The sequence below is a fragment of the Pleurodeles waltl genome, chromosome 3_1 (genome assembly GCF_031143425.1).
Source record: "Pleurodeles waltl isolate 20211129_DDA chromosome 3_1, aPleWal1.hap1.20221129, whole genome shotgun sequence".
In the NCBI taxonomy this organism is placed as follows: Eukaryota; Metazoa; Chordata; class Amphibia; order Caudata; family Salamandridae; genus Pleurodeles; species Pleurodeles waltl.
In genome coordinates this window covers 1,038,256,635-1,038,284,356 of record NC_090440.1, presented here as the reverse complement: position 1 = coordinate 1,038,284,356, position 27,722 = coordinate 1,038,256,635, and the positions used below count along the sequence as shown (strand labels likewise).

The 27,722-nt window shown below is 46.7% G+C and overlaps 1 protein-coding gene across 2 annotated transcripts in view; it reads left to right on the top strand.

Annotated features, from left to right (window-relative positions):
- The window catches only part of CFAP221 (cilia and flagella associated protein 221), an 827,291-nt gene that overhangs the window by 236,060 nt on the left and 563,509 nt on the right, over positions 1-27,722 (top strand). For both annotated transcript variants that reach the window (XM_069224324.1, XM_069224325.1), the window contains exon 8: positions 26,519-26,678. In XM_069224324.1, coding sequence (XP_069080425.1) covers positions 26,519-26,678 — 160 coding nt within the window. The remainder of the gene's footprint in view (positions 1-26,518; positions 26,679-27,722) is intronic.

Genomic DNA, 27,722 nt, shown 5'->3' with positions numbered 1-27,722 from the left:
CTGCAGCTGCTGCTAACCCCTCAGACAGGTTTCTGCCCTCCTGGGGTCCAGCCAGGCCTGGCCCAGGAAGGCAGAACAAAGGACTTCCTCAGAGAGAGGGTGTTCCCCCAGCCTCTGGAAATGCTTTGATGGGCACAGATGGTGCCCATCTCTGCATAAGCCAGTCTACACCAGTTCAGGGATCCCCCAGCCCTGTTCTGGCGCGAAACTGGACAAAGGAAAGGGGAGTGACCACTCCCCTGACCTGCACCTCCCAGGGGAGGTGCCCAGAGCTCCTCCAGCGTGCCCCAGACCTCTGCCATCTTGGATTCAGAGGTGTGCTGGCACACTGGACTGCTCTGACTGGCCAGGGCCAGCAGGTGACATCAGAGACTCCTTCTGATAGGCCCTTACCTGTGTTACTAGCCTATCCTCCTTCCTAGGTAGCCAAACCTCCTTTTCTGGCTATTTAGGGTCTCTGCTTTGGGGAATTCTTCAGATAACGAATGCAAGAGCTCACCAGAGTTCCTCTGCATTTCTCTCTTCACCTTCTGCCAAAGGATTGACCGCTGACTGCTCAGGACGCCTGCAAAACCGCAACAAAGTAGCAAAGACGACTACTGCAACCTTGTATCACTTCATCCTGCCGGCTTTCTCACTTGTTTCCTGGTGGTGCATGCTCTGGGGGTAGCCTACCTCCTTCTTGCACCAGGAGCTCTGAAGAAATCTCCAGCGGGTCAACGGAATCTTCCCCCTGCAACCGCAGGCAACAAAAGACTGCATCACCGGTCCTCTGGGTCCCCTCTCAGCACGATGAGCGTGGTCCCTGGAACTCAGCAACTCTGTCCAAGTGACTTCCACAGTCCAGTGACTCTTCAGACCAAGTTTGGTGGAGGTAAGTCCTTGCCTCCCCACTCTAGATTGCATTGCTGGGTACCGCGTGATTTGCAGCTGCTCCGGCTCCTGTGCACTCTTCCAGGATTTCCTTCGTGCACAGCCAAGCCTGGGTCCCCGACACTCTAACCTGCAGTGCACAACCTTCTGAGTTGTCCTCCGGCGTCGTGGGACTCCCTTTTCTGACTTTGGGTGGACTCCGGTTCACTTCTCTTCCAAGTGCCTTTTCCGGTACTTCTGCGGGTGCTGCCTGCTTCTGTGAGGGCTCCCTAACTTGCCTAAAGTGCCCCTCTGTCTCCTCATCCAAGTGGCGACATCCTGGTCCCTCCTGGGCCACAGCAGCATCCAAAAACCCTAACCGAGACCCTTGCAGCTAGCAAGGCTTGTTTGCGGTCTTTCTGTGTGGGAACACCTCTGCAAGCTTTTTCACGACGGGGGACATCCATCCTCCAAAGGGGAAGTTCCTAGTCCTCTTCGTTCTTGCAGAACACCAAGCTTCCTCCACCCGGTGGCAGCTTCCTTGCACCCTCAGCTGGCATTTCCTGGGCATCTGCCCTCTCTCGACATTGTCGCGACTCTTGGACTTGGTCCCCTTGTTTCACAGGTACTCAGGTCCGGAAATCCACTGTTGTTGCTTTGCTGGTGTTGGTCTTCCTTGCAGAATCCCCCTATCACGACTTCTGTGCTCTCTGGGGGTTGTAGGTGCACTTTACACCTACCTTTCAGGGTTTTAGGGTGGGCTATTTTTCTAACCCTCACTGTTTTCTTACAGTCACAACGACCCTCTACAAGCTCACATAGGTTTGGGGTCCATTCGTGGTTCGCATTCCACTTTTGGAGTATATGGTTTGTGTTGCCCCTATACCTATGTGCTCCTATTGCAATCTATTGTAACTTTACACTGCTTGCATTACTTCCTTTTGCTATTACTGCATATTTTTGGTATTGTGTACATATATCTTGTGTATATTTGGCATCCTCATACTGAGGGTACTCACTGAGATACTTTTGTCATATTGTCATAAAAATAAAGTACCTTTATTTTTAGTATATCTGTGTATTGTGTTTTCTTATGATATTGTGCATATGACACCAGTGGTATAGTAGGAGCTTTGCATGTCTCCTAGTTCAGCCTATGCTGCTCTGCTATAGCTACCTTCTATAAGCCTAAGCTGATAGAAACACCTCTTCTACACTAATAAGGGATAACTGGACCTTTGTACAGAGTGTAAGTACCCCTTGGTACCCACTACAAGCCAGGCCAGCCTCCTACATTTGTTGTGCAGCGGTGGGATAAGTACTTGCAACTACTTACCACTTTGTCATTGTGTACTTTTCATAAGAGAATAATATACAAAACAAGTTCAGTGTATGTACACCTAACCAAAAAGTTTTGCTTTTCTTCTCTTACACTATCTGCTAAGTGCTGAAAAGTACTTCTAAACTTTCTAAAAGTTTCAAAAAGTTGAAAAAGTATTTTTTTCTGTTCTTTATAAAGTCCTGAAACTTTTTCTCTCTTTTATCTGTCTCTAAACCTTCTTCTATCATGTCTGGTGTAGGAACTCCTCTTAATTTAGTCAATACAACATATGACAATCTAAACTTTAAGAGCCTAAGGAGTCTCTGCATTGATAGAGGTTTAGTGGTAGGAAAGAACCCTTCTAGAGAATTTCTATCTAACATGCTCATTGAGAATGATATGGCCCAGGGTGGGACTTCATCAGAAAGGTTAGTAGATAGCTCACACTCTGATCCAGGGGAAATCCTAGTGGGAGTGGTACAGGGTTCTCTTCCAAACCTGCCGCCTAGCAGACCTCATAGCAATGCTGGTAGTAATAGAAGCTCCCATCATAGTAGGGAGGGTTTTATTCCTGAAGGCCAGGTTGTTAGAGTGCCAGTTGTTAGGGACAGGTCTCCCTCTGTTCATTCCAATATTTCTTCTGTGTCAAAACATTCCCAACCCACCCTCCCTGATGACAAAATGTTAGAAAGGGAACTCAATAAGTTGAGAGTGGAAGAGACCAGACTGAAGCTTAAACAGCAACAGCTGGCTCTAGACAGGAAATCCCTAGACTTAGAGAAGGAGAGACAGAGGTTGGGGTTAGGACCCCATGGTGGCAGCAGCAGTATTCCTGATAGCAATACTGTTAGAGAGCATGATTCCAGGAATCTGCATAAGATAGTTCCCCCTTACAAGGTGGGGGATGACATTAACGAGTGGTTTGCTGCACTTGAGAGGGCCTGAATGGTACAGGGGGTCCCTCAAAGGCAGTGGGCTGCTATCCTATGGCTATCTTTCAGTGGAAAGGGCAGGGATAGGCTCCTTACTGTGAGAGAAAGTGATGCCAATAATTTTGCAGTTTTGAAGGATGTACTCTTGGATGGATTTGGCTTAACCACTGAGCAATACAGGATTAAGTTCATAGAAACCAGAAAAGAGTCCTCACAAGACTGGGTAGACTTTGTTGACTATTCAGTGAAGGCCTTGGAGGGGTGGTTACATGGCAGTAAAGTTTCTGACTATGAAAGCCTGTACAATCTAATCCTGAGAGAGCATATTCTGAATAACTGTGTGTCTGATTTGTTACACCAATATCTAGTGGACTCAGATCTGACCTCTCCCCAAGAATTGGGAAAGAAGGCAGACAAACGGGTCAGAACAAGAGTGAACAGAAAAGTTCATACAGGGCGTGACAAGGATGGCAAGAAGAAGGATGGTAAGTCTTCAGACAAGGGTGGGGACAAATCTAAAAATTAGTCTTCATCAGGCCCACAAAAACACTCTGGTGGGGGTTGTGGGTCCAAATCCTCTTCTAATCAAGTAAAAAAACCTTGGCGCTATTTATGTAAAGTAAAAGCCCATTGGACAACTGATGCCAGTTGTCCAAAGAAAAGCACCAAACCTCCCATTACCACAACCCCTACTGCAACCACTAGTGCCCCTAGTAATAGCAGTGGTGGTGGGAGCAAACCTACTAATAGCCAATCCAAGGGAGTAGCTGGGCTCACTTTTGGTAATTTAGTTGGGGTTGGTCTTGTTAGGGAGACCACAGAGGCTGTGCTAGTCTCTGAAGGTGCCATTGATTTGGCCACCTTGGTTGCTTGTCCCCTTAATATGGATAAGTACAAGCAACTTCCCCTAATAAACGGTGTTGAGGTTCAGGCCTATAGGGACACAGGTGACAGTGTTACCATAGTAATAGAGAAACTGGTACACCCGGAACAACACCTACTTGGTCAGCAGTACCAAGTGACTGACGCTCATAACAACACTCTTAGCCACCCCATGGCTGTTGTGAATCTCAACTGTGGGGGGGGGTTACTGGTCCAAAGAAAGTTGTGGTTGCCTCAGATTTACCTGTAGACTGTCTACTAGGGAATGATTTAGAGACATCAGCTTGGGCAGAAGTGGAGTTGGAGGCTCATGCAGCAATGCTGGGCATTCCTGGGCATATTTTTGCTTTGACAAGGGCTCAGGCCAAAAAGCAAAAAGGACCGGGTGACTTGGATCCTTCAACAATGGACCAAGTGCTCCCTAAAGCTAGGGTTAGTAAGGGTAAATCCCTACCCACTATCCCTCCCTCTACATATGATTCTACTTCTGAGGAAGAAGAATTTCCTCCCTGTGCAGAACCTTCACCAGATGAGCTCTCAGCAGACACTGCTGAGCTTTTGGGTGGAGGGGGGCCTGCCAGTGAAGAGCTGAGTGTGGCACAGCAGCACTGTCCCACATTAGAGGGTCTCAGACAGCAAGCTGTCAAACAGCAAAATGGGGATGTCAGTGACTCACATAGAGTTTACTGGGAGGACAACCTCTTGTACACAGAGGCAAGGGATCCAAAACCTGGAGCAGCCAGGAGATTGGCCATTCCCCTGCAGTACAGAGAGTTCCTCCTAACTCTGACACATGACATTCCTTTGGCTGGAAATTTGGGTCAGATTAAAACATGGGAAAGGCTTGTCCCCCTGTTTCACTGGCCTAGGATGTCAGAGGACACAAAAGATTTTTGCAAGTCTTGCGTGACCTGCTAAGCCAGTGGCAAGACTGGTGGCACTCCAAAGGCTCCCCTTATCCCTCTGCCTGTGGTTGGGGTTCCCTTTGAAAGGGTAGGGGTTGACATAGTTGCCCCCCTTGACCCTCCTACTGCTTCAGGCAATAGGTTTATCTTGGTGGTAGTGGACCATACCACAAGATATCCTGAAGCAATTCCTCTCAGGACCACTACAGCACCTGCAGTGGCAAAAGCCCTCCTGGGAATCTTTTCCAGGGTGGGTTTCCCAAAAGAGGTTGTATCAGACAGGGGTAGCAACTTTATGTCTGCATACTTGAAGGCTATGTGGAAGGAATGTGGTGTAACATACAAATTCACCACACCTTATCACCCACAAACAAATGGGCTGGTAGAGAGGTTTAATAAAACTCTCAAAGGAATGATAATGGGACTCCCCGAAAAACTCAGGAGGAGATGGGATGTCCTGTTACCTTGCCTCCTTTTTGCTTACAGGGAGGTAACACAGAAAGGAGTGGGCTTCATCCCCTTTGAACTCCTCTTTGGGCACCCTGTAAGAGGTCCCCTAACACTGGTAAAGGAGGGTTGGAAACAACCTTTAAAAGCTCCTAAGCAAGACATAGTGGACTATGTACTCGGCCTAAGATCCAGAATGGCTGAGTACATGAAAAAGGCCAGTAAAAACCATCAGGCCAGCCAAGAGCTCCAAAAGCAATGGCATGACCAGAAGGCTGTTCTGATTCAGTACCAACCAGGACAGAAGGTGTGGGTATTGGAGCCTGTGGCCCCAAGAGCACTCCAAGACAAATGTAGTGGACTCCATCTCATTGTTGAAAAGAAGGGCGAGGTAACCTACTTGGTTGACCTGGGCACTGCCAGGAGTCCCCTTAGGGTGCTCCATGTCAATTGCCTAAAACCCTACTATGACAGGGCTGATCTCACCCTGCTCATGGCAACAGATGAGGGACAGGAAGAAGAGAGTGACCCTCTCCCTGATCTCCTCTCTTCCACAGAAGAGGATGCTCTAGTGGAAGGTGTAGTTTTGGCAGACTTCTTACTGCTGAGCAAAAAGACAACTGTATAAATCTCCTAGGTCAGTTTTCTGAACTCTTTTCAACTGTGCCAGGCACCACATCTTGGTGTGAGCACACAATAGATACTGGAGACAGCATGCCTGTCAAAAGTAAAATCTATAGGCAGCCTGACCATGTCAGGGACTGCATAAAGCAAGAAGTTCAGAAAATGCTTGAACTAGGAGTGGTTGAACATTCTGAAAGCCCATGGGCCTCTCCTGTGGTGCTTGTACCAAAGCCTCACTCAAAAGATGGAAAAAGGGAGATAAGATTTTATGTAGATCAGAGGTCTCAACCAGGTAACGAGAACTGATGCTCACCCTATACCCAGGGCAGATGAGCTCATAGATACACTGGCATCTGTCAAGTATCTAAGCACCTTTGATTTGACTGCAGGGTATTGGCAGATCAAGTTATCAGAGGATGCTAAAGCAAAAACTGCATTTTCGACTATTGGAGGGCACTACCAATTCACAGTAATGCCCTTTGGTTTGAAAAATGCACCTGCCACTTTTCAGAGGTTGGTGAATACAGTCCTGCAAGGGTTGGAGGCTTTTAGTGCAGCATATCTGGACGATATAGCTGTCTTTAGCTCAACCTGGGATGATCACCTGGTCCACCTATGGAAAGTTTTGGAGGCCCTGCAAAAGGCAGGCCTCACTATCAAGGCTTCAAAGTGCCAGATAGGGCAGGGGAAAGTGGTTTATCTGAGACACCTGGTAGGTGGAGAACAGATTACACCACTTCAGGGGAAAATCCAAACTATCATAGATTGGGTTCCCCCTACAACACAGACCCAGGTGAGAGCCTTCCTAGGCCTCACTGGGTATTACAGGAAATTTATTAAGAATTATGGCTCCATTGCGGCCCCACTTAATGATCTCACTTCCAAGAAAATGCCTAAAAAGGTATTGTGGACAGCTAGCTGTCAGAAAGCTTTTGAGGAGCAGAAGCAGACCATGTGCACTGCACCTGTCCTAAAAAGCCCATGTTACTCCAAGAAATTCATTGTTCAAACTGATGCATCTGAATTAGGGGTAGGGGCAGTCTTATCACAACTCAATTCAGAGGGCCAGGATCAACCTGTTGCTTTTATCAGCAGGAGGTTGACCCCTAGAGAAAAGCGTTGGTCTGCCATAGAGAGGGAGGCCTTTGCTGTGGTCTGGGCACTGAAGAAGTTGAGGCCATACCTGTTTGGCACTCACTTCATTGTTCAGACAGACCACAAACCTCTACTTTGGCTAAAACAAATGAAAGGTGAAAACCCTAAATTGTTGAGGTGGTCCATATCTCTACAGGGAATGGACTATACAGTGGAACATAGACCTGGGAGTACCCACTCCAGTGCAGATGGACTCTCCAGATATTTCCACTTAGACAATGAAGACTCATCAGGTCATGGCTAGTCTTATTGTCTTCATTTGGGGAGGGGGGTTGTGTAGGAAAGTACCATCTTGCCTGGCATGTTACCCCCATATTTCACTGTATATGTTGTTTTAGTGTATGTGTCACTGGGACCCTGCCAGCCAGGGCCCCAGTGCTCATAAGTGTGCCCTGCGTATGTGTTCCCTGTGTGATGACTAACTGTCTCACTGAGGCTCTGCTAACCAGAACCTCAGTGGTTATGCTCTCTCTGCTTTCCAAATTGTCACTAACAGGCTAGTGACCAATTTCACCAATTCACATTGGCATACTGGAACACCCTTATAATTCCCTAGTATACGGTACTGAGGTACCCAGGGTATTGGGGTTCCAGGAGATCCCTATGGGCTGCAGCATTTCTTTTGCCACCCATTGGGAGATCTGACTATTCTTACACAGGCCTGCCAGTGCAGCCTGAGTGAAATAACGTCCAGTTATTTTACACCCATTTACCACTGCACTTAAGTAACTTATAAGTCACCTATATGTCTAACCTTCACCTGGTGAAGGTTGGGTGCAAATTTACTTAGTGTGTGGGCACCCTGGCACTAGCCAAGGTGCCCCCACATCGTTCAGGGCAAATTCCCCGGACTTTGTGAGTGCGGGGACACCTTTACACGTGTGCACTGTGCATAGGTCTCTACCTATGTACAGCGTCACAATGGTAACTCTGAACATGGCCATGTAATATGTCTAGGATCATGGAATTGTCACCCCAATGCCATTCTGGCATTGGGGGGACAATCCCATGATCCCCCGGGCCAACCCCTCAGACAGGTTTCTGCCCTCCTGGGGTCCAGCCAGGCCTGGCCCAGGAAGGCAGAACAAAGGACTTCCTCAGAGAGAGGGTGTTACACCCTCTCCCTTTGGAAATAGGTGTCAGGGCTCGGGAGGAGTAGCCTCCCCCAGCCTCTGGAAATGCTTTGATGGGCACAGATGGTGCCCACCTCTGCATAAGCCAGTCTACACCGGTTCAGGGATCCCCCAGCCCTGCTCTGGTGCAAAACTGGACAAAGGAAAGGGGAGTGACCACTCCCCTGACCATCACCTCCCAGGGGAGGTGCCCAGAGCTCCTCCAGCGTGCCCCAGACCTCTGCCATCTTGGATTCAGAGGTGTGCTGGCACACTGGACTGCTCTGACTGGCCAGGGCCAGCAGGTGACGTCAGAGACTCCTTCTGATAGGCTCTTACCTGTATTACTAGCCTATCCTCCTTCCTGGGTAGCCAAACCTCCTTTTCTGGCTATTTAGGGTCTCTGCTTTGGGGAATTCTTCAGATACCGAATGCAAGAGCTCACCAGAGTTCCTCTGCATTTCTCTCTTCACCTTCTGCCAACGGATCGACCGCTGACTGCTCAGGACGCTTGCAAAACCGCAACAAAGTAGCAAAGACGACTACTGCAACCTTGTATCGCTTCATCCTGCCGGCTTCCTCGCCTGTTTCCTGGTGGTGCATGCTCTGGGGGTAGCCTGCCTCCTTCGTGCACCAGGAGCTCTGAAGAAATCTCCTGTGGGTCGACGGAATCTTCCCCCTGCAACCGCAGGCAACAAAAGACTGCATCGCCGGTCCTCTGGGTCCCCTCTCAGCACGACGAGCGTGGTCCCTGGAACTCAGCAACTCTTTCCAAGTGACTCCCACAGTCCAGTGACTCTTCAGTCCAAGTTTGGTGGAGGTAAGTCCTTGCCTCCCCACGCTACACTGCATTGCTGGTTACCGCGTGATTTGCAGCTGCTCCGGCTCCTGTGCACTCTTCCAGGATTTCCTTCATGCACAGCCAAGCCTGGGTCCCCAACACTCTAACCTGCAGTGCAAAACCTTCTGAGTTGTCCTCCGGGGTCGTGGGACTCCCTTTTCTGACTTCGGGTGGACTCCGGTTCACTCCTCTTCCAGGTGCCTGTTCCGGTACTTCTGCGGGTGCTGCCTGCTTCTGTGAAGGCTCTCTGACTTGCTGGGCGCCCCCTCTGTCTCCTCATCCAAGTGGCGACATCCTGGTCCCTCCTGGGCCACAGCAGCATTCAAAAACCCTAACCGCGACCCTTGCAGCTAGCAAGGCTTGTTTGCGGTCTTTCTGCTTGGGAACACCTCTGCAAGCTTCTTCACGACGTGGGACATCCATACGAATAGGGGTCAAATATAGCCAGATACACAGGAAAATAGAAGCCTTGACCCATGACAGGTAGAGGACATTAACAAAGAGGATCCAGGAGGTCCTGATGAAGACCGAGTGACCCTGAGGGGCAGTTAAAGTGGCCATGCTCATGCTGTCAAGGCAGTTGGTGAGGATATCAAAGCGAGTGTCCATAGAACGAAATCCAGGTCTGATTTCTGACATTTTGGCTTCTGTGTTCTCCGGTCCTTGGAGTTTGTCGCCCTAGGTGGTGGCTGGTTGGTGTCAGATTAGCAGCCTCCACGGCGTGGAGTTTTGGATTGTTCAGAGAGAAGCTTGCACTGTTCTGGGTCTCCCCTGCCCATCTCTTGAGGCGGCAGCGACGCACTGCAGGTAAGTTCTGGGGAGGGTTCATCCCATGAGGGTCAGATGCACAATTTTGCATTGGGACCCCGGCACATGCGCAGCTGGAGACATGACGTGGTGGGGAGGAGTGCCTCTAATGAAGTACTATGTGTGAGCACCGTGTGGTTCACGGAGCACCAAGAGGTGACCAGGTGTATGGGCCCTGATTGTTAGAGTAAAGGTTCATGGTATGTGCCCAGTACGGAGAAATGAATCCTTTGGGGAAGATAGGTCTATAACACAGCAGTAGATGTCTCAGGCCACTGGGTAGGGCTCAGCGACCATCGTGACGGCCCTTGAGGGGTGTATGTGCTGCTTCTGAGCTGTAGTGGTGCCGGGGGCTGGCTGTGGTGGTGGGGGAGAGGGCACCGCAGTGCTGGGTAAGCCCATGTGGGTGTGAGCAGCCCGGCTGGCTGCAGTATGAATTTTGGCAGATTGGGGTAGAAGTGAAGGGTAGGGTCAGATCGGGGGAGCCCCACCCGATCACCGCACTCGTGGTAGGGTTCGGGTGCTCAGCCAAATGCCTTCTATGCACCATGAGTCCTCTCAGGAAATAGCGATGCAGCTTCAGGTGGTGGCCAGAGCTTGATGCCGGGGCACGTTCCACACGCGGTGCATGCCCAGTGGGTAGTGGGCACATCAGCAGACAGTGGCAGGGGGGACTCGCATCACCGCCCTGCTCACCGCATGGTCCACCAGCGGGATCACGGCCCTCGGTGCAATGCAGCCCACCTCCACGAAATGCGCAGTGGGTGATCAGGACTGCAGACGACAGTCGGGTCAAGTTTCCGAGGCAGGGGAGCTCAACAGGCATGGGTCTGCCCCATGGTGGCACTCTGGGAGAGAGGGGGGTCTGCAGCCCAGCGAGACTCAGTAGTCTCAGCCTCAGGTTTGCCCACAGCCTCTGTCGCCTCGGGGCCTCCAAGGCTGTGCCCGATAGCGCAGGCGTGATGTATTTACTGCAGGCATATGAGTGAGATAAGGCCCGAAAGAAGGCCTCAGCAGGCAGCGACCCCCAAACCTCACACCCCTAGATGGGGATTCTGCCACAGGTCATGCTGTTTTCAGACCACAGGCTGCGGAGCTTCACAAGCAGGCAGCCATCTTGGACGCTGCCGTGGCCACACCCCCAATGCCAACACTTATTCTTTGAACTATTTTGGCCTGGGAATTTGAATTTTGTTGATTCCATACCTATAATTGTGCTTTTGTATTTGATGTACCACATGCCATTTTCTCTGAGGAAGGTGTTGGTGCTTCTACTAAGCTACCAAGGGTATGCTGGGCATTTCTCACAGAACCTGTTTCCCTATTAGAATCTAGATTGTTTTTGAACTTGTGAGAGCTAAACTACAGCTCACTTGAGGACTGTGGTCTTGCTCTCCTATAGTTAAACAGCCTGGGTTCTTACAATAAGTATTGTATTGTATTACCTCAGCCTACTGTACACTTTTAAAATGGCTTCTTGGTGCACAACTCTTTTATTCACATTGTCAGGCAAAAAGCAGGGATATCCACTAAGCTATAACAGCTTTTACAGAGACTATCCTACATAGTCAACCTGCAAGAAATGCTCACAGAGAGCACATTAGTCAACCTTTACCTCCCCGACCTTCTGCCAACTCCAACTGTAGGAGGCTAAGCAATCCCCTCATGTCCACCATGAAAAACAAAGTCAAAAGATGGCCAAGACACCGTATAACCGACTACATCATCTTTCCCAAAAGGAGTATCAATGACTAAAGGTAGTAGAATCCCGTCTAGCCATATCAGTAAAAAAGAATCTCCACTGTGGTGCAAGGAATAAGCTAGGAAGCCCATTGCTCAATTGCATGGACAGTGGTTTCCATTTAATATCAAACAATAGACGAGTGCTTTGCACATTACTCGTCAAATAGCGAGTGTAATCCACAGTCTGTGACACCACAAGGTGAGAGCTTGACATTCAGTTTTTTTCCAGTTGTGGGCCGAATCTGGGCATAACGAAGTTTTTTTTACTCTGGTACGCCAAATTATGTTTTACATTGCAAAAAGGTCTTTGGGGTTGTGGTGTTATTCACATCAGAGATCATTTTACAGCCTCCCTCTCAACATTTGTGGATGGACTAGCCCTGTAGGGCCGGTGTAAACGTTTTATTATAATGGATGGAAGTGTAGAGGGACAGAGAGGACACAAGACCTTGTAACTCCAAGTGCCTATCCCATATCTTGAGGGTGTCAATTCCAGGAGTACTAATGTACATGTTGGCGGGGGCGGCGGTTTGTGGCGCCTCTCTAGCCACACAAAGTCCCTTCATACTGTGGTGTTGCCCATCTGCCGCTAGTTTTTCTCTGACACTATTGTGGACTACTGTACCACCACTCGCAGTTGAACTGTTGCATAATAGTGGGGAATACTAGAGACTGCCAAGGCTGTGGCTGGATCATTAATTTAATTAATTTTTGGGAGACCTCAGAGCTTTTCTCCGCCATATAAAGTAATTGTAGATAGCCGGGGAGTTGCCATATCACGAGGGCTTGGAACAGACGAAAGTAGACGTTTGAGGATGTTAATGTTTATTGCATTCATTTTACCCATCCAGGGGAGCATCTGGTTTCCCTAGGAGTGAAGGTCTTTTGTAATGGCTATTACTGGGGGTGGCAGTCGTTGGCATTGAATAGATCCACAATGTTCCACGTGAGTTGGACTCCCAGATATTTAATGGAAGGTTTGGCCCTTCTGAAAGGAAAGAATGCCATTTGTTGGGCCACCTCTGCAGTTTCTAATGTCCGATTAAGTATTTCAAATTTGTTGTAGTTGTTCGTATTGCCCGAGGCCACCTCATAAGCCAAGAGTAAGTCTACAAATGCTGGGAATGGCGTGCTTGAGGATTCCAATGTAAAGAGTACATCTTAATAGAGATTTTCAATTCTCATCGACAGAACATGATCCCAGTCAAAACTGCAGTCTGTTGGAACAAGCATGCTAAGAGATGTATGAAGAGAGTGAACAGCGGATATCCCTGCCTAGTAGGTCTGCAAAAAAGGAAGGAAGACTAGAGATAGTCATACAGGTTGACCATAGCTACACGACGCAAATAATTTGAGAAAATCATCCTCAAAAAACGTAGGGCCTTGGCCCATCTTTTAGATTGTGAGAGACAGGAAAGCTCAACCCACCCTGTTCAAGGCCTTCCCTGCATCCAAGTATAAGAGCACTGCCAGTATATTTTTAAGGGAGGCCTTTGCCATCAGGTGGATGGCCGTACACTCATTTTCATGAGCCTGGCATCCCTGGATGAATTCCCTCTGCTCCAAGTGCACCAGTATGGGAAGCACCTCATTGCGGTACGTGGCTAGGACTTTCCTATACAACTTTTCAACAATATTCAAGGATATTGGTCGGTAGAATGCACAGTGCCTGTTTTCCTTGTTGGGAATTGGTATGACCATTACTATTGCATCTCCCATTTTCAGGGCCACCGCACCTGCATCAGCACAGTAATTGAACAGAGTCGTATGCTTCAGAACTAGTTTGAAGTAATACACTTTATAGAACTGATTTGATAGCCAACCCACCAAATCAGGCAGAATCTGGCTTGCCAGGGAATCTCTCTGAATGTCTGTGAGTTTTGAGAGTTGTATCTTCTCTGGGAAGATTTCCTCCAACCTGGAAGAGAGGTAAGCACCACAGTAGAGACAGACCTAAAAAGGATGACATTTGTTTGCTTTCCTCACGGTTTCTATTATTGGGGCATTTGTAGTTCCCCTGTGTACTCTATTTCTCTCTTGCCCCTTAGGGTCAAAGTGAGCTGGGTGCCCACTATATCTCCTGTACGATTGTTTCTAAGCTGAAGCAGAGAGAGCACCACCTTCTTAGTAAAATACATGGTAATTGTCCTCTAGAAGTGACAAAGACTCGGGTGAATGCAGCAAGAAGTGTCCGCCACCTCCGCATACCCAGATTTAGCTGAATCAACATAGGATCATAGTCAGAGGCGGATATGGGCTTGATCTTGTATGTCTTCCACCAGGCTTCCCTTAAGCCCAAGCCCAGTTCATCCAGTGTCTTCTTCTTCTTAGAAAATGCTCCTTCATCTACCCAGCTCCCTTTTCCCGGTCTCTATGTGGGTCCCATGTCATATTAAAGTTCCTGGTCAGGCAAATTTTCCCCCTGGCCATTCCTGCCAGCTCCTCTGGGAAGCATCCCAGGAATGGGTCCTGGGCGGCACTAGGTGTGTATACCGTGAATAAGGTGATAGGTCGTCCCTCCAGTACAGTGACCAAGATGAAATATGTACCATCTCTCTCAGGTTTACCGTGTGAGATTACCGGAGGGAGATTCCGTCCCAGGAAGATTGCTACTCCCCTTTTTTAGGGTTAGCTGAGGAATGATAGGCAGTCAGGGATGAAGTATGTTTGAGTTTCCCCTGGTCTTTTAATAGTAGATGGGTTTCCAGGAAGTATATAATATTCAGGCTGGATTCTCGGAATGTCCTTCAATGGCTCCCCGTTTGTTAGGGGTGTACATTCCCCTTACGTTAAGTGAGACTATCTGAATCATTTTTGTGTTGGTAATAAAGGTCTGTGTAAGTGAAGAGGCCTAAAGATGGCAGACAAGCTGTGATATGGTGGACAATGCATTACTACCTTCACCCAGATCACAAATCGTGTAGCAATGCAAAATTAGAAAATAAACCAAAAACAACACATGAGATCATACCATAAAGTAGACAAAACCAGGAGGCGCCAATCGTCCTCCCTCAAGGATCGGTGTGGGGGGGCATTAACTGTCCTAGTATCACTAGACAGGGGGCTAGGAGGCCCTCCTCTGCTCGTCTGTTCTCAAGGTCTCCCAAGTTGTTGATGGCGCCTTTGAGTTGGTCCTCCAATGTAGCGCATCTCTTGGCCATGATAGACTGATCGGCTGTTACGGCTTCCAACTGTCCTTTTGCCTCTATGATTCGCTGTTCCACCAAGTGCACGTTGGTTTGTAGTTCCACTACTAAAAAAGGTATTTATGGAATTAAACCAGATGCTCTCAGATTTGATATGGAGTGATGGAAGGCACAGGCTGGTGCTTAGAATGCTTCAGCTCCTTTTTAAGCAGGGAGGCTTCCCCAAGTTACGAAATGTACCATTGGGCATCAATATGCTGCTCGATAGCTGAAAGACTTCTAAAATCATGACCTTGTTGGCAACGCCCAGGCCCATAAAGGGACATTTTGCACCAAACTGGACCTTAGTGGACATGTGTCCCAACTGCTAAAGTATCCCCTAAAAGTGAGGCCTTGACAAGAGCCATAGTGTACTTATTTGTGCACCAGCAATCTCTATGAATACTCTGATGGTAAACAATGATAAATGAATATTTGAAATGTTTGATTGAATGAATATGAAATCCGAAAACTAGGATAGTTTTACCAAGAAGGAGCCTTACTGACCTTCCAACGCTGAGTGTAAGAAGATGGGATACAGAAGGTTCAAATTTTGAGATGGGAAGATTGATGGGGACACTAGCTGCAGCTATAGTATTACTACTACTATTTATAATGGGAGCAGGCGTAAAGGGAGTTGCACAAGGATGTAAAACACTTTTAGTCAACCACAAAATTAGAGACTGAAGCACTGCGGGATAAACGGACAGCAGGTATGGGCAGGTTGCTAACGGAGGTGGAATGGTGCACGATATTGCAAACTTCTCACAGATATCAAGTATGTCCAACTTTAAATTGCAACAATTAAATATTTTACATAGAACATATTTGATACCAAAACGATTATTCAGAATGTAGCCTAGAGGGCCATCAAGCTTCCCTGTATGTAGGACATAAGAAGCTGATTTTTATATATGATATGGAAGTGTCTAATTGGGATGGGATTTTGGAAGAAAATAGTGGGCACAGCAGAGCGGACATTAGAAGGACAGAGCTATTGAGAACGGATATTTGCCTTCTGGGTGTATAGAACTGCACAAAAAAATAGATTTTGAAGCAAATTCCAAGATTTGGCATTGGTGTGAGCTTAAAGTGGCATATCCCTGAAATGAAAAGTGGGCGCAGCGTCCTAATACAAGCAGTATTGCACAATAATGGATCATTTTACCGATCTAGAGGGAGAAAGCCTGCGCATATACGAACCTAGAGGAAAACGAAATGGAAATAATAACGACATAGAAAAATGTGGCAAAAGGTTTTAAAAATCAAACTACTGAGAATGGATCCATTTAAATGTGTCACACACACCCAAAAGGCAAATGCGTTCAAGACACTGTGGAATATAGAGAGCTAGAGGTAGTCATCTGTACAATATTGAATTAACAACCACTCTGCAGGTATTACACTACTACAGCATATGACCCCTCAAAATGAGAAGGAAATGCCACAGTTAACAATGTTACTGTTCAGATGTTTTCCATATATTGATGATAATTGCATAGTGAAGCTAGAGAAACTGTAAGTCGGGTGGTCTGGGCGAACATTGATGTAGGTACTGCTTATAGGTGCGATACTTGTGAGGCCGGTACTGATCAACATATCCACCAATAATACAATGCGACATATGATTACAAAGTACCACGAATAACGTAATAAAAACATTGTAAAATAAAAAACGTGGTCAAACATTCATATTTTACTAAATGTTCTCTTTTTGGTTTGCATTTCTCTAATGTAAAAGCAAAGAGGCTCATTTGGATCTATATTTGTACTTTTATGAATCTTTGAAATTAAATATAGAAAAATATAGATAGTGTGGGGGATTTTTTTTTTTTATTGATAAAGTTGTTTACTTACCGATCTGTGTACACCATATACATACTTCATGTCCCTACACCTAGCATAGGTTTAATTTATTGCTGTATTGCAATGACGTGTACCTTAAGCAAAATAAGGCTTTGGAAACACCATTTTGTGACTGGATAGCAAAAAAGCCACCACACCACAAAAACCTACAGACAATGGAACAAATTAAACAAGCAGGACGTGGAGTCTCACCTTACCATAAATGCTCCGTTAGAGTCAATAAACACACCAGAAAAGCTCTGATTGGATGAGTCTTTGTCATACTAATCCGAAACATAACATAAAAACAAGGCAAAAAGAAGAAGCCTTATTGAATTAATTAAGAGTTAAAAAAATGAGGAAAAATCATAGCACTTTAATGCAAATGTCTCAAATGTAAGAACCTTCAAGACAAAATGTATCTACATAGACACAACTATATGCACAAATCATGCCAGAAAATCTACTACTAAATTAGGATCCACAATTCCGAATGCCCAGTCACAGAACTGCATTAATTCTATCAGAAGTTCGCATTCCAGAAAGCTGTCAAATCTCCACACCATCTTCACAAGACTTCTGCAATGAACTAGTGACACTTTAATTAACAGATGGAACTTACAGTCAAAAGAAAAAAAACTGTGCAGCTAATATATAACGCCAAAAAAATAATAAAGGAAAGAATCTCCCAGAATAAGCATGTGATTTAAAAATACGTCGCTGATGAGGTTCAGCATGGCCCTGTATTGCCATCTTGGGATTCTGGTGACATTTTCAAACAACTCAGCCTTGGGCTTCGTGCTTTATGGTGTTACTTGAATCTCTCATTGATTAATATAGGACCATATTACTCAGCCCTAATACTGAATGTTAAATGTTTTCTCTTCGAGTTAGGAAGCATCATTGCAGAATAAACAATAACTTTACTACGAAGAAAAAAAGTAATGCATAAACTGAGGCAGCAAGGAGCTAGATATGCAGCAAAGCTAGAGCCTCTGAAAACATGCACTGCACCTTCAGGAACCAGGAGCCTCAATATACTGTAGGTCCTTATATTGAATGCATACAGCAGTATATTTTTGTAACCATGAAATAAAGCCTGGGATGTGGGTGGGGTGTTTATGACTTCAAATAAGATTTCTTCAATCAAGAATAGTTTTTCCTTCTGCGTTGTAGTGCCTGCTTGATAGTCACTAAAATAGCATACTAAGGGGGTGATTCTAACTTTGGCGGGCGGCGGAGGCCGCCCGCCAAAGTTCCCCCAACAGAATACCGCTACGCGGTCAGAAGACCGCCGCGGTTATTCTGTGTTTCCCGCTGGGCTGGTGGGCGACCGCCAGAAGGCCGCCCGCCAGCCCAGCGGGAAACCCCTTCCCACGAGGAAGCCGGCTCCGAATGGAGCCGGCAGAGTAGGAAGGGTGCGACGGGTGCAGTAGCACCCGTCGCGATTTTCAGTGTCTGCATGGCAGATACTGAAAATCTTTTAGGGGCCCTCTTACGGGGGCCCCTGCAGTGCCCATGCCATTGGCATGGGCACTGCAGGGGCCCCCAGGGGCCCCACGACACCCCTCACCGCCATCCTAGGATGGCGGTGAGGGGGTCGGAATCCCCATGGCGGCGCAGCAATCTGCGCCGCCATGGAGGATTCCTCAGGGCAGCGGAAAACCGGCGGGAGACCGCCGGTTTTCCATTTCTGACCGCGGCCATACCGCCGCGGTCAGAATGCCCTTGGGAGCACCGCCAGCCTGTTGGCGGTGCTCCCGCGGTCGTTGACCCTGGTGGTCAATGACCGCCAGGGTCAGAATGACCCCCTAAGTATATTCCAAATAGGCTGCAGCTTCATGACAATGAGTGGCAAAAAATGGATTCATCTTATAGAAGATAATTTCCAGACAGTTTCTTCAGAGGCTTCTAGCCTACTATGGTGCCTGTTTCTGCATTTAAATCTTTTTTTTAATCGCTTTATTAAGTTTTATCAACCACGTAGGTAAATAAAAAGAAGAAACAGGGCAAAAACAGATACATACACTTACAGCCGCTACATTAATATGACGATAACGGAAAAAAGAGAAGGAAAAGAGATCAGGGGATTGGAAGTGTCTCATTTGCAGGGTTGGAGGTGTCGGGGTGGGGGCGGACAGGAGGGTAGCAGAGCGGGTGCCATAATTCAGTAAATAAAGTGACGCATGTGCCACAGTAGGGGTGAAACTACGTAGCATGCATGAATACCAGAGTCTTAGAAACAGTACATTTGACTAGTATTTATTGGTGGTAGTTTACTCATTTGATGTGTTCCACATAAGTTGGGGGCCCATTCCATGTCAAAGTCTCCTGGTAGTCAGATGTGGCGGAGGGGCTGAGTGGTTTGGTAGGTCAATAGCGGGAAGTGCTCCGCAAAGGGGGTAGTGGTGGTTTAGAGGGTACAATAATTGATGACATCTGACCTTACAGAAATGAAAGGTAACACGGTATTCATAATTACATAAGGACAGCAGTGAGCATACTGTCTACAATATGAGGCTAAAGAGTTATGTCATGTTCATGGGGGTCGTTTATCATTCTGAGGCTCTATTTTTTATAATGAACGCATCCCACATTTCACTGCCACCACATGCTAAGCCCTTATCTCTTTACATAGTACTCTTGCCTCCGCCCGTGCCCACTGTAGCAATATTTGCAACCACTTGGTGTTGTCTGGAATGGAAGGCGCCTTCCAGTGCATGGCGATGAGGCACTTAAATGTTGTAAATGCCAGCTCTATAAATCTATGGAAGTGTTTGTCTCCTCTGGTATTTTGGCACAGACCCGAAAGGCAGGATTCAAGGGTAGGTGACAGGTCATGATCTTTTATGTCAGCTGTAGACTTGACTACCTTTTGCCAGGCATTCTGTAAAGAGGGGCATTCCCAAACCATATGATAGAAACTCACTTCAGACCATGCACAACGTGGGCATTTGTGGTCAACTATTGGGAACATACATTTAATGCGGTGGGGGGGGAGATAAGCTTGGTGCAATTAATTTAAATGTGTAAAGCGGAACCTAGGGTTGCGCGATATCCCTTTAACACCGGACAGGACCGCCATCCATGATCGCTGAGACAGATGATTGGGAAGCACCGCTTCCCAGCAAGCACGAGCCCTCTCCATCCCCGGACGATTTGTAGTGTTCAAGACATTGTATAATATGGAAATCGCTTTCCTGTTCCCCAAAGCTGATAGCATCCGTGTAAGTAATTGCATAGATGGCGTATTGTCGCCATGTGTCATGTATAAGGCGTCTTATTGAGCAGTATGATAAGAATAAACCAGCGTGTAAGCCGCTGGTAACCCTAAGTTCATCAAACGTCAGCAATGTACCATTTGCGAAGTAGTCTCCCACCGTCATGAGCTTCGCCGCTTTCCAGGGGGTCATGTCATGTTGCCTGAGCATGACCCAGGCAGCTGGTAATTGTGTCACAGGTATCAATGGTGAGTACGGTATACTATGAAGTTTGCTGTCTGTAAATCTATGCCAGCAAGCTCTGGCTGCGTCCATTAAAATAGTTCCATGTGTTGAGGGGCATGACTTGTCCATCAGCCAGGTGTACACGGGTTATCCTGAAGAGGTTGGAAATATTTGTTTTTTCTAAGTTGTGGGACTCACTTAACCACCATAGCGGTCATTGTAATCGAGCCGAAGTGTAATATAATTCAAGGTTAGGCATGCCAAGACCCCCTTTGTCCTGTGGGCACTGCATTGTGGCCAGAGCCACACGACGTCTGTGTTCCACTGGTGTAGATCGGTTAATAAGCCATATAGCGTTCGGAAGAAAGACCATGGGATAACAACTGGTAGTGCCGCAAAGTAGTACAGCAGCCTAGGGAGGACTATTATTTTGGCTATGGCTATCCTACCTGTAGGTGACAGTAGGCCTTTTATAGAGTGATATATTTATATCTCTAAATAATTAAATGTGGTGTGGCACCACTGCAGTCGGTAATTTGGGAGGGTGTGTTGCTCGTCCGGTGGTACCGAAAACATGAGGAAGATGCAAGATTTTGACCCATTTGCCCTCAGCCCTGATTGTAACAAAGGAATCCAGCAAAGACATAACCTCCGGAATGGATATTTTGTGATCATGTAAGTATATTAAGGCATCATTAGCATATAGGGAGGTAATATGGCACATGGGTGCTTCCGGTATCCCCTAGCGGCGTGCGCTCGGTTGTAATTGGGCGACTAATGGTTCCATCGCTATTGCGAACAATAGGGGGGGAAGTGGACAACTCTGCCTAGTGCCCCAGTATATAGGAAAGCTGTCAGATATGATATGTTCCATCTTGACTCGGGCTGTTGGGTTAGAGTACAGGATGTATATCCACGTCAAAAAACCAGACCTAAAGCCCATCCGGTTGAGAGACTCAAGGAGGTAGTCCCACCTGAGTGTGTCAAACGCTTTTACTATGTCATGCAAAATGGCCACACTTCCAAAGTTAGTCCAAGAGTCACTGTGGAGGAGGCGTATCAATCTCCTGGTGTTTAATGTGCTCCGATCGGGAATAAAACCACCAGATTGATCTTCATGGCTCAATCAAGGGATTAGTGGAAGGAGTCTGTTAGCTAAAATTTTCCCCAGGGTTTTACAATCTAGGTTTAATAGGGAGAGCGGTCTGTAAGAGAGCACATCCAGTGGGCCATGACCAGGTTTTGGCAATACCACTATGAGGGCCACACGCAGTGACTCCGGCTGTTGATCTGTTGTGCATGCTTCAGTAAACATGTCGAGCAATGGTTGTAGAAGATGAGTTGTTTATATGGTGTAGTATTTGGTGGGTAGGCCATCCATGCCTGGGGTCTTATTGCAGGCCAGTGGGCTCAAAGCTGTGCAAATCTCCTCTAGATGAATAGGTTTGTCTAATTAATCTCTTTGCAATGAGTGTTTCTGGGTCAGAGGGCATCTCTCTAAAAAAGCAGATAACTCTTCAGATGTAGGTGCCATGGTAGCCGCGTATAGTGATTGATAATAAGTATTGAATGTTGTGTTTATGGCCGCCTGCGTGTTAATCACCTCACCTGAGTCCAGTCTAATTGCCCCTACAGGAATCTGCGGTGGAGAGTCCCGAACTAGCCATGCCAAGAGGCTACCCGAACTGACCCGTCTTGGCATGATACTGCTGTGTCATGTAATGCCTATAGTCATGCCTACGGAGCCTAGCGTCTGCATCTTTGTATTTCATGCGGAGGTCGCAGAGGAGACTTAGGCCGATGAACCGGTTGGGGATGGCCACTTCCGCCTCCCGTAGTTTAACCTCCAGTATGGCCACCTCACAACACAGTACCTGCCGAACACCCAGGTACACGGACATACAGTGTCTTCCACCACCACCCTATGCTCATCCCACTCAGTGGCTCGGAGGGACGTGGAGTTGTTGTTATGTTCACAGTATGTGGAAATACATTCAGCCTGTTCCTGATGAAAAGGGGGATCCGATAATGCCTCAATCTGCAGGTGCCAAGTCGGCACCTTTGTGAATAGTCTGCCTCATTGTAGAACCACCTTTAAAGGACAGTGATCAGACATGGTGTGGGCCAAGTATGCTGAGCTCAGTACTCTCTGTGCCATGGCCGCTGGTGCTAGAAATAGGTCTATTTGAGTGTGTAAGTCTATACTGGGGAATAAAAGGAGTACTCGCGTGTTGATGGGTGGCCGACCCACCATAGTTCGTACAGTCCACTATCTGATCTCCAGGATGCGAACCCTTGGAAGGTTTTCCTGCTTAGTGCCCCTGGTAATGGTGGGTGGAATCTGTCCAAGGTAATGTCAGGCACGCATTTAAAATAACCTCCCCAGAGGACATGGTCAGATCTTGGAACAGTTAAGTTGTCAGCCTGTTTAAGAAGCCCCTGTGATTTACACTGGGAGCATATATTCCCACTAAAGCTAGTTGTGTTCCATCTATATGGCCTTCTGTGATCACATATCACCCGTCAGGGTCAATGTGTGTGCGTTCTGTGATCTCTGGGATGCCCTGTGCAACCAATACTAAAACTCCCACAGCAAATGTTGATGTCTCAGTGCTTTGTACCTGTCATTTCCAGCTAAAGCCTAGCTTTTTTACTTCAGCCTCCGTAAGAAGAGTTTCTTGGAGCATGACTATATGTGCCTGATGACGCTTCAGATATGCGTGTATGCAGTGTCTCTTTGATGGGGAAGCCATACCCTTTTAAGTTCCATGTAAGAATGTTGTAGCTTGTGAGGGATGATGGTGTATGTGTAATCGTGCAATCGTTTTACTAAAGTTTCTATCCATGACACATGTGTAAACCCAAAGTGTCATAGAATCCAACACCTCATGCCCCAGTGGCACCCCTCCCCATGATCCCCCATCCCCCATCAATGTGCGGCTGCAAATATGTAACAGTAGCAACACAAACAATCAAGGTTGGCAACATACCTAAAGTATAAATAATAATCCTTACAGGCAACATTAAATTGTGGCTATGCAAACCATTGCCATACATGAGGGGGAACTGGTCCATATGGTAGTTTACGTGGGGGGGTGCCTAGTTTTGGCTCGGCACCCACGCTCGGCCCACAGGCTACAGCACTGTGCCCACAACCTGTTCCACGCATAAATGTAGGATCCTGTCTCCCAATACGGGCCATGTCTCTTGTGTGGGCAGCGGGGGTGCAGTTCACCAGGCAGCTGTTCAACCAGGATATCGTTGGATGCTTGGGCTTCAGGTCATTTGATTTCATTGATCAATCTATGTCCACCACCTCATCTGGAGAGGCGTATTATTTACATTATGGGACCCATTGCCTGGGTAGTTCGCTCATCTAGGTTTGGGTAAGTGGTCCAGAACTGATCTTTTGCTCCTGGTAAGTATGTGCAACTTTATAGATCATCAGCAGAACAGGGATGACGATGGGGCCGCTGAAAGATTCAGCAGAGTCGCTGTGGTCCCCTTGTTCGGAGTTTGTGTTTGTAATCATCGGGAAAATAGAAAAAGGATTTGATGTAATCTGTGTGGCCTCAAGCAGTACCTTTGCCCATTCTTCCGCGGCCTGCGCCCTTGTTGGATTAGCTATGGAGCCTGTGCAACATTTATGTTTAGGGTTAGGGGACAACCACTGTGCTGCTGTGTCATCCTCATGAGGTGGTTGGGCAAAACCTTTGGCGTGGAGCCATGTCCATGCGTCTGCTGGGGTAGTAAATATATGGATTTTCATGCCATCTGTCACGCGGAGCTTTGCTGGGAAGAGTAGAGCATATTTGATATTATGATCGCAGAGACGTTGTTTAACCGCAAAGAATTAATTCTGTTTCTTCTGAACCTCTGCCGTGAAGTCAGGCTAGGCGGTGATACTCGCATCGTCAAATGATTATGGTCCATGAGTTCGGAAGTGTTGGAGCACTAGATCTCTGTCTCGATAATCAAGAAGGCAGGCTACAATGGCCAGGGAGGGGTGCCCCGGCGGTGGTGGTCTGCCTGAAATCCTATGGGCACGTTCTATTTAAACGAATTTCAGGACTTTGTCTTGTAGTACTGTATTCGTGAGCCAATGTTCCAAGAACCATTCTGCGCTGGGGCCTTCTGCTCTTTCCAGGAACCCCATTAAATGAATGTTGTTGCACCTTGAACGCCCCTCTGCGTCTTCCGCTCTCTGTTGCACTAAGGCTACTTCTATGGTCAATTGTTTCATCCGACCCTGCAGGTCTTGAACTGATAGTCGAATCGCAGATATGTCAGATTCGGTTTCCCCAACTCTATCGGATAATTTACGGTGATACGAATGGAGCAGATTAACTTCCTGTGCTACAGTATCAGTTTTGGTTTCAAAGATGTTTTAGTGTCTAATATGGCGTGAAAGACTTTCTCAAATTGGGAGGAGTGGCTGTAGAGAGTAGGATTCAATTGTTGCAGAGTGTACGTTGTGCCCACTCATGGCGCTGACTGAGTGGTTGGAGTGTCTACTGTCATTGCAGATGGCTTCGCAACTTTAGGTGTCCCCATCTGGGTAGTTCGCCTCCCGGGCACATGTGGCCAGGTCAATTTTTACACATGCGACTAGCTGTCTAGTGCAACGGATCGCGGTCGTTTTGCCACATCGCATGTGGCGTGATGCTTTAGTGATTTCACCGGGTTGGTGCAGGTGTGGGCCCTTTTCAGACCCCTCTTAAAATGCTGCATGTATGTCACTTATTGGTGTATCCCTGCCACACCCACCCTGGGTCCAGGTATGTGTCTGCCGAACCCTGGAGAGCCACAATACTGTAGCGGAGATTATGTCACCAGCGTTGTCCTGGAGATGATGAGAATAGTGTCCTGTGGTACTTCGCTGCACCGCTGCCCCATAGTCATGCAATCAGGTGGGCCATTTAATGCAAAGTCTATGTTTAGGCCTGCTGTGGTGACGGTGATGTTTGCAGAGTTTCCCCCTCCTGGCCTGCCCCGTACTCAGTTGAATGCACAATATTCCATTCACACAGACCTGGGGCGCCGCTCGATATTGCCCCAGGAGTGCGGACGCCACTCTGCTGCCCCAAAGTCCTGCAATCAGGTGGTCCATTAAATGCAAAATCTATGTGTAGGTCTGCTGCAGTGATGATGATATTTGCAGAGTTCACACAGACCTGGGGCGCTGCACGTGCTTGCACCAGTGTCTCAGGTGACCGAGCAGCAGGTCCCCCCTGTTTAGGCCTCGCAGGCTCAGGATTCCCCATGGGGCTGCACCAGGGTTTCAGTGGATTGAGTAATGTAATGCAGCGCCGACGCGTAGGCTGCTCGCCATTCCCGCGACTCTCCTCATGGGTCCGTCAGTAGGCCTGGCCGAAGGTGGTCTACCTGGCTTCCCACGTCCGTTCCGATGCCCCCTTCTTGACAGCGCGATGGGAACGCTGTGGTCGTTGGCGTGAGGCAGCAAGAGATGAAGTGGGAGAGCCACTTGAGAAGGTGGGACAATTGAGAAGGTTATTTGAGCGACCCAGCGTGGAGCTCCGATTTAAGCAGCCACTCCAGTCGCCTTCTTGGACACGCCACCTCTGCATTTGAATCTAAACAGCAATGTTTTATGGAAGTATGGATGGATTGCCATGTAGATAGTTTGCAGATATCACCAACAGTAATAGTTTGTATGCATGCAGCAGTAGCCCAGATTGAATGAACATTTGGTCTACCTGGTTAACCTAGCATGATTACATTTGAAATCTATGGTTCAGTTAATTAAAACCTTAACACTGCAGCTCATCAATAGGAGTTCAAATAAGCAGTTTAAAGCAAGATACGAGCATGTTTGTAAATGCCATTAAAAGGAATCCACTGGCTCCGGAAGGAATTAGTTAAGACTTTAAAAGAGGCAAAAGTGCATAACAAGCAAACATTAGTCAAATACCTAGTAGTAAATGAGCAGGAGAAAGTGCAAAGTGCAAAAGTATTGAGGCTGTGCCATACTTGTTATCACTGACTTAAGCATTTTTGCAAAAAGTATTTCGTAGATCGAGTATCTCAAGGCAGCAGAATAATGTAAGAGTGCAGGAGAAAGTACAAAGTGAAAAAACAGCATAAGTCTGTGCCATGATTGTTATAGTTGACTTAAACTAGCATTATACACACAATTGTCTGCATATTTACTTCTTTTCTCAAATGTAATCAAATTTCCACTGTTTCAGTATATGTTTTATATGTGGTAAGTGGTCTGGGAACCCAGCACATAAATGGGAATACTCTATTTTCATATGTGGTAAGTGTTCTGGGAAAAGGGAATATTCTACGTTTTAGGACTTTAATGAAGATTCCTCCAAATGCAGAACTTTGATTATAAGTAAGACACTTTTCCATCATGTGACATGAAGACTTCATAATAATTCCTATTTCCTCGCAGGGATAATCCCGGCCAAAGGAGTTGTGGAAGTCACAGTTCAATTTACGCCCTCTGAATACGGAACGGCTCACATGCAGTTACAGTTATTGATCTCACAGTTTAATTCTAAGCCATTTACATGTGTTTTCACGGGGACATCATCACCTCACCTAGTGGTTAAGTATGTTATAATAGTTTTTTCTTATTTAGCTCAAATTAATGGCAGAGTGTGGATAAACGATGAACACCTTATACAATGTTGTACTTGGTCCCTATTGGGGTTTCATTTAAAGGGATTTTAACGGCTTTCATGCCAAATATTTTGGAGATGCATAGGAACGGAGTGTAGTGTGAAATGCATGATTCACCCCTGAAAAATGAAATGTAACTATTACTGATGTAAGATAAATCATGTCACTGATGAGTGGTATCTTACATTTTTGTTATTTCAACAGTACCGTTCCCAAATTAAAGAACAGCTATAAGCAATGTATAAACAAGTCACTAGAATAGCAGTATTTAAGAAATATGTTAAATACAATATATTCCATACTCTGTTAAAAAAAAAATTCCATCTTGCTCCAGATTAAATCTTATTCCTGTAGAGCAGCTCTTGACAGAAAAATGCATACATTTTATTTTTGAGAGACATCTGTCAACTTTATTGTTTATTTAAAAAAAAACATAACAAGGACTTATGGAAGTCAGTTTAAATCATACGGGTTCACAGTCCCCTGCTAAATATTGTTACTAAGACCACAGAGTGGACCGCAAGTAACTAAAAATTGTTTTACTATAAAACAGACATTAAAATACTGGAAACTAACAGAAAAAGCAGATTAAATCAGGGCTGGGTGGATAAAGTGCAAGTGAACAACCTACTGATTTAGGCCTAGTAATATTTAAAGTGCATAGTGCAGTAGGTCACTCCTGTGCCTTGCAAGTTAGACGTTTCCAGGTTTCTTGATGCCGTAATCCTTCATAAACTTTTGGGTATTGTTATTGGGATTTAGGTTATTTGTGCAAGGTCGAAGGAGACATCTAAGTTCTTTGACATACTTGGTGCACCTTGAAAAGATATTGCATCAGTTTAGGAGAATAATAACGAAGGTGCCTCCTGGCAAGTGCGAGCCCTCTTCATCAGGAAAATCAGTTTCAATAAGGATTTTCTGGTGGCATCAAGAGAGGGCCAACAGCACAGAATGTGCAGCTATGATTCCAGTTT